At 38.6% G+C, this 7,511-nt stretch overlaps 1 protein-coding gene across 1 annotated transcript; it reads left to right on the forward strand.

Annotated features, from left to right (window-relative positions):
* Positions 1–6,814: 6,814 nt before the first annotated feature.
* On the forward strand, positions 6,815–7,192 carry LOC137719760 (uncharacterized mitochondrial protein AtMg00810-like). The gene has a single exon (XM_068458787.1). It carries the CDS (start codon positions 6,815–6,817, stop codon positions 7,190–7,192), a length of 378 nt encoding a protein of 125 aa, XP_068314888.1.
* Positions 7,193–7,511: the final 319 nt, after the last annotated feature.

A 7,511-nucleotide genomic window follows, 5' to 3' on the forward strand; every position in this document is an offset into this window, starting at 1 on the left:
TGCCATATTTAGCTTTACAAATATACTTTTCGTACACTTTATGTTTTTAATATTATTTGTGAGCATAAACTTGTGGCATGACATCCTTGCGTTTTGCCTGCTTATGATTACATGTTTGCACGGTGTCTCATAGTTATTTGTACTGTCTTGGGTCAAGGACTAGTTTCACGTGTAGTGCACATGCACCATTTACATTTGCTTTGGAACCATAGTTAGGTGTTAGCCTGTCCTTTTGTGTGATGTTTTGGACTCGTATGTGAGGCAACTAACGTAGCTCACGTGATGTAGTACTAGAATGTAAAACCTACACTTAGCCTCTTCCATTGTTTGAATACCTCTGTGGTGGACTTGTGTGCCTACATAAATTAATGAGCATTGATTTTGTTATAATAATTTTTTGAGATTTAAAGTTGAGATTCCTTGTTGTTGTACCCTACATCTTTGACTCACTTTTGCTGCAAGGTACGTACCACGTACTATTATTATAATATTTTTGAGAAACCATATACTTGTTTTACAGCGAAGGGTTACACTTTTCGAAAAGGTTTTTCAAAACTTTATTTTCAGACCCACTCATCCCTGTTTTTCACCATTTCCCGGATTTTAGTGGCAGAGGTTTCATGACGACAAGGATTGTTGGTAAAAGCTGTTATGCAGGAGACTTCTGCTTTTGGTATAAATGTTCTTACTCTTCTTTTACTGCAACTTATCTATGCTCTGACATCACTTGTGTGATATGAGTTCAATCCCGCTCACATGCGCACTCTAAATTAGTTACTTTTAGGTTTTAATTTCTTCACATTTTCCACCTCACTACACTTTATGGCTTTGTCATCTTTCAGGTGTTGGTCAGCACATTACGATTTGGATATCCATATGGTCATTTCGGATCGGGGTGTGTCACCACATGTATCCACGATTGAGAATCACCGACGCACAACTCTTGTAGTTGTTCGTAGAACAAATATCTGATCATGTATTAAATATGGAATTCTATAACCTTTGTATAGACTTTGAATGTTTCCACAGAGTCCACGTAGAATTTTGACCCATAAAAAAGAAAAAAAAAAAAAAAAAAAAGGAAAAAAAAAAGACTCCGGATAGAGTTTTTCAGACTTCTATAAGAATTGCACTTGTAGACTTAGGTGGAAGTTTGATTGAGTCTATGGGAATTTAACAAACGTTTGGTAGAATTCTAAGGAGTCCCACTTATAGATTTTTATATGTTTGTTTTTTTGAAAGAAATTCGCATTGCGTCACCGTGTGCTACATATTCTAGCTAGATAATTAAAAATATTTGGTGCGGTGAATATTGGCAAGTTTGAGTGCATGAATATTGAACTGTATTCAAACAGGGTTATGGTGACATGTGAAAAAGACGTGCGTATAAAATAGAGGAACTAAAACAAAAATTCAAATCTCAGTGGCACAAAGTAAACGCACTCGATAAAAATAAAATTTGTTTCAATGTAAGAAGTCTTGAAATAGACTAGCTGGAAATTGAGAATAGAAAACTCTCTTCCGCCGGCTTCTGCCTTCGGCTTTGAAGTCGGCAGCAATCTTCTTGAAATCAGTCTTGGTCTCTTGCCTCTCACACTTTATTTTTTGGTCTCTTCCCTTTCACATTTTGTTCATTTTATTTGGTGTTGAATTGTAGTCGTAAAACGTTGTAGTCGTTGTGATACTTGGCCGGCCTTGAGAATTTGGAAGCCCTAAACAAGCTTTCGAAGTGGGACCCTAATGTTTTCTGACCTCCAATTTTTTTTACATTGATATGTATGAAAAAGAATTTGCTAAATACATAAAAAGTCTATTTCTACATGATATTTTTGCGTGTTGTTTGAAGGGATTTTTAGTAGCTAATTAATTTCAGTAGTTATATAGACATAAGTTTTGTGTTGTGACCTGTTTATATTTTGTGTTGCGACTCAGACCAAAATTTTATTGATATGAAGTAAACAAAGCATTAACATGAGTAATGCTCGGTAGGTCAAAATTTTAGACTATAATTGCAAATCATGTGATGAGTCATCAAAAGAAATTAAGTACGTTAATCAATGCTTAAGTAATAATTCATTCATCAACAACCACATTATATATTTTAGGGAGTTTTAACGAAAAAGGTTTGAACCAACCTTTTCTTAACCAAAAAGCATCTACACCTTTTATTTAATAAAAAGGGCTTGGAATTTAATGAAAAAGGACAAAAGTTAAATAAAACAGGCCGAAATGAATTAAATCCCACGGGCTGAAACAAAGCCCAACATGCAGCATTAAATCTTTCTTCCAGTTTTGCCCCTGATAGAAGTTAACCCACTTCTGATAATACAACTTCGCATTATTTACGAAATTGCCATTAAGCCCATAATGTCAACTAAAACCAAAATTAATTTAATTTTCAATTCTTTTTCTAGCAGCAAACCATTATCCCAATTAAAACCCATGTCATTCCACTTCCATTTTTCCTCTCTCGCGTCCACCGTCCCTACTTCCATTTTTCCTCTCCACATTTCCCACAAACTAAAAATATTACTTTTCAAATTCAATTTAATAAACAAGAAACTTATCCCATTTGAAGCTGTTAATAGTCTAGACCTCCCATGGAAGGAGTAGATTTTGCGTCAGGATGCATGAAGGGTGTAGAGGAGCAGGTCACCCTGGAAAAGAATACAAGGAGGGAGATATTTGTGTGGAAGAAACTGGCATTTGGTTGGTGCAAGCTTAATTATGCTGGTGCATAGAGAGAAGAGACGGGGATTGGTGGTATGGGTTGGGTGATTAGAAACAGCAGTGGTTGGTTCCAATTGGGAGGAGGTAGTGGTGGAGTGAGGGCAGCCTCCAGTTTAGCCATCGAATCTATGGTGGTTAGGGAGGCCTTATGGGCCTACGTTGAGAAGGGAGCAAGTTATTGTGGAGTCTGACTCCCTTAACCTCATCTTCTTGATAAACCATGTTAGCCGTACAAGTCGAAAAGTGTGCCAAGTTAGCAATCCGGGTCATCTATGTTTGAAATCCCAGTTCCCGCTATTCAAACAGAATGCCACAGTTCAAATATCAGTCAAATGATATCTGAACAATCCTAGCTTATCTACATATCTCTTTGTAATCTGTTTAGTTGTTTTGTAAATCTGAAATACTTGTAATCTGTAACAAACATATTCATGTAATCTCTATAAATATGAAGTCAATGACTCACTTATAATTAACTGAGTTGAGCTTATGCAATTCAAATCTTCATACCCTAGTTTAGTTTCTTTCATGGTATCACAGAGCTAAAGTCATACGACAATCTTGATCCAATTTTTTTTTCCTCTCCTCACTCAAATGGCAACCCAATCTCCTCTCCCTGTTCTACCCAATGCTTCCAATTTTCTTACGATCAAATTAGATCATACGAACTAATCCCCTTTGGCATGCCCAGATGTTACCCTTACTTAGAAGCCGAAATCTTGTTTCCTTTGTGGATGGAACAAGCAAGTGCCTGCCTGCATTCCTGAAAGATGATGTTGGCAACGTCACCGACTTGGTGAATCCTGAATTTGACATCCGGATACAATAGGATGCCATGGTAATGTCATGGATCAACTCGTCCGTTCACCCTACTATACTAGCAGCCTTGATTGGGAAGACTAGTTCCTATTCTTCTTGGACCACTCTTCGTGAGAGATATGCCTCTCAATCCACCGGTTGTGTTCTCCAGCTTCGTAGTGAGTTAATGACTACTCACATAGGTGATTATTCCATTTCTGAATTTTTGGATAAAATAAATTGTCTTGCCGATACATTGTCACTCTCTGGTGCTCCTATATCCGATTCAGATTTAGTTGCTGTTATACTTAACAATGTTAGCCCAACATATGAAAGTACAGTTTCCTCTACTCAAGCTCGTGAGGAAGCCATTAGCTACAGTGCACTTGAAGCCTTTCTCATAGGCGCCGAATGCAGGCAGAAGATGCACGTGGTCATGGAATTGGACCACAACTCTTGTTGCCACTCGAGGTGGTCGTGGTGGCAGCCACAACTGTCGTGGTCATGGAACGTTCTCTTCCTCTTCTCGTGGAGGACGTGGCTCATCATCAAATATGAGAAATCAGTACAGGCCTGCCAATCCAAGTCATCACCCTGGAGCTCAGTTTCGTGCTGTCAATGATGGAGTTCTTGGTGCTCTTCCTCTTCCTGGTAATTTTTCTGGACGTATACACTGCCAAATTTGTCACCGTCCTAGTCATTCTGCGATTGACTGCTACAATCGCTTAAACATGGCTTATGAAGGACGTGTCCCAGCACCCAAACTCCAAGCATTTGCTGCTGCTGCACCATTGTCTTTTGCCTTAGCTCCTACAGTTCAAAATTGGCTATTTGACTCCGGTGCAAATGCGCACATCACCAATGACCCTGGACAAGTTAGTAATCCACGCCCTTACAATGGTACAGATCATGTTAATGGAGTCGTGGGTGGAACAGGTTTGGTTATCACTCATATTGGTTCCTCTTGCATTCACACACCACACCGTAAATTTAACCTTCCAAATACCTTACTTTGCCTTAATGCTTCTACCAATGTCATTTCAATCCATCAATTTACCAATGATAACAACTGGTCCCTAACACTTTACCCTACCTCTTATCATGTCCAGGATCTTCACACGGGGAAGACCTTTTTCCATGGCCGGAGTAAGAATGGTTTCTACCCTTTTTCAAATGTCTCATCAAATAACAGTGACGTCCATGCATTTGTGGGAAGTAGAGTGTCAAATACTATGTGGCACTCTCGATTAGGGCATCCATCATCAAATGTTTTGAAGTTTTTAATTAATAGAAATAAATTACCAATTAGTGGTAATGTAACTCCTGACTTTTGCCACTCATGCCCTATGGGTAAAAGCCATAAGTTACCATTTAGTTTGTCTACTTCTTTTTCCTCTTTTCCATTAGAAATTATTCACTCTGATGTATAGACTTCTCCCACTTATTCAATGAATGGTTTTAAGTATTACGTTGTGTTTGTTGATGATTTTTCTCGTTACTCTTGGCTATTTCCTTTAAAATTAAAATCGGATGTGTTTGCTACATTTGTGTCATTTAAAAAGCTTGTTGAAAATATGTTTAACACAACCATCAAATCGTTTCAATCTGACGGAGAAGGAGAATTTGTAAACAATCATTTCAAACAATTATTCGCTAATCATGGGATTAATCATCGTCTTACATGTCCTCATCACCCTGAGAAAAACGGAATTTCCAAAAGAAAACATTGTCATTTAGTTGAAACCGGATTAACATTACTTGCTCATGCCTCTGTCCTCACCTCTTTTTAGGATGAGGCGTTTCACACTGCCACTTACCTAATTAATAGATTACCAACCAACGTTTTAGGTGATGAGAGTCCTTTTCAAAAATTGTTTTCAAAACCTCCTCAATATGATTTTTTAAAAGTTTTTGGTTGTGCTTGTTTTCCATATCTTGGACCCTATAACACAAACGAACTTGAATTTCGATCCAAAAAATGTGTTTTCTTAGGTTATTCCTTAAACCAACAAGGATATTGGTGTTTATATTTGTCCACAGGTCGCATTTTTCTTTCTCGCCATGTTATTTTTTATGAGAAGTGTTTTCCATTTAAAGAAACCACTCCTATTACGGCTGTGACTTCATCAACAGTTTCCCCTATCCTAGATATTGATTCATCCCCTTTATCTCTTCAACCTTATCCTTCACCAACTCCACTGCTTCACTCCAATCCTACTCATATTAACACTCCTCAAACCACCACACCTGTCCCATCTCAACAAACCCCACCTCAACCATCATCTATTTCCATAAACTCACCAACTCTAACATCAACTCAACCATTACCTCAAACACACACCCCGACACCCTCTCTTCCCCCTGTCGTAGCACCTATCCTAGAACTCTTACCTGTGAATGCAAGTTTACCAACTACTTCTACTGGTCATCAAATGATCACTAGAGCAATGGATGGCATAAGGAAACCCAATCCTAAATATAGCTTTCACATTGTTTTAGCTAATGATATTATTGTGCCGACTTGTTTTTCCTAGGCAAATAAGTCTCCTGAATGGAGAATAGCTATGGCGGACGAGTTCAATGCCTTGCAACGTACCGGAACATGGACTCTTGTTCCTGTTCACCCATCAATGAATGTACTGCCGAATAAATGGGTATATCGCATTAAAACAAAATCTGATGGTTCCATTGAGCGATATAAAGCTCGTCTTGTTGCCAATGGATTTCATCAACAAGAAGGCATTGATTACAGTGAAACATTTAGTCCTGTTATGACTCATGCCATCATTCGTATGATATTGTCCATTGCTTTGCACTATCAATGGCCCATTCGACAACTTGATGTCCACAATGCATTCCTTCATGGAACACTAGCTGAGGAAGTTTACATGCGTCAACCTTCAAGTTTTGTTGATCCTCAATTTCCTTCTCATGTTTTCCATTTACACAAGTCATTATATGGATTGAAACAAGCACCTCGTGCCTGGTTTCAATGTTTTTCCCATCATCTTGAAGCCTTGGGATTCATTGCTTCTGTTGCCGACTCTTCCCTTTTCACATTCTTCAACGGGAAAACTATGGTCTACTTATTAATTTACGTGGATGATATTCTTAAGGAAATGATACTTCACAAATTTCAAGTCTGATTGCACAACTCGGTAATATGTTCTTCATAAAGGATCTAGGTCCTTTAAGTTATTTTCTGGGGATGGAAATAAAGCGTACCTCTTAGGCCATGTACTTATCTCAGTCTAAATATATTCTTGATCTTCTCAAGAGGACAAATATGGCTGATGCAAAGCCACTGACCACTCCCGCTGCTCCTGGATGTAAACTCAGCTTATATGAGGGTGAACCTTTTCCTGATGGCACTAGATTCAGAAGTGTCGTAAGTGCTTTACAGTACTTACTTTTCACATGTCCAGACATCGCCTTTGCCGTAAATCAGGTATGCCAATACATGCATTCTCCCACTACCAGTCACTGGGCAGCAGTGAAGAGAATCCTTCGATATTTAAAAGGCACTCATGATCATGCTTTAGTGTACACACCCAGTTCCTTGGAGCTCACGGCCTTTGCTGATGCTGACTATGCGGGTGATCCTGATGATCGTCGATCCACAGGTGGCTATTGTATTTTTTTGGGAGATAATCTTATTTCATAGAGTTCTAAGAAGCAACGGGGTGTATCTAGGTCCAGCACAGAGGCCGAATATCATCAATTAGTATACACAATAGCCACTTTATCATGGTTTAGACAACTTTTTCGCGACCTTCACTTATTTGTTGCACCTCCACTTCTATGGTGTGATAACATAAGTGCCCTAGCAGTTGCTTCCAATCCAATCTATCAAGCACGCATGAGACATATTGAAGTCGATTATCATTATGTTTGTGAAAAGGTTGTTCGAAAGGAAGTTGATTGAGGATATGTGGCTACTATAGATCAACTTGCTGACTTGTTAACCAAAGGCCTTTCAACGT

Source organism: Pyrus communis, chromosome 16 (assembly GCF_963583255.1).
Source record: "Pyrus communis chromosome 16, drPyrComm1.1, whole genome shotgun sequence".
NCBI lineage: Eukaryota > Viridiplantae > Streptophyta > Magnoliopsida > Rosales > Rosaceae > Pyrus > Pyrus communis.

Excerpts from the sequence above, each read along its gene's own strand:
- LOC137719760 (XM_068458787.1), top strand. The coding sequence starts at position 6,815 with ATGGCTGATGCAAAGCCACTGACCACTCCCGCTGCTCCTGGATGTAAA.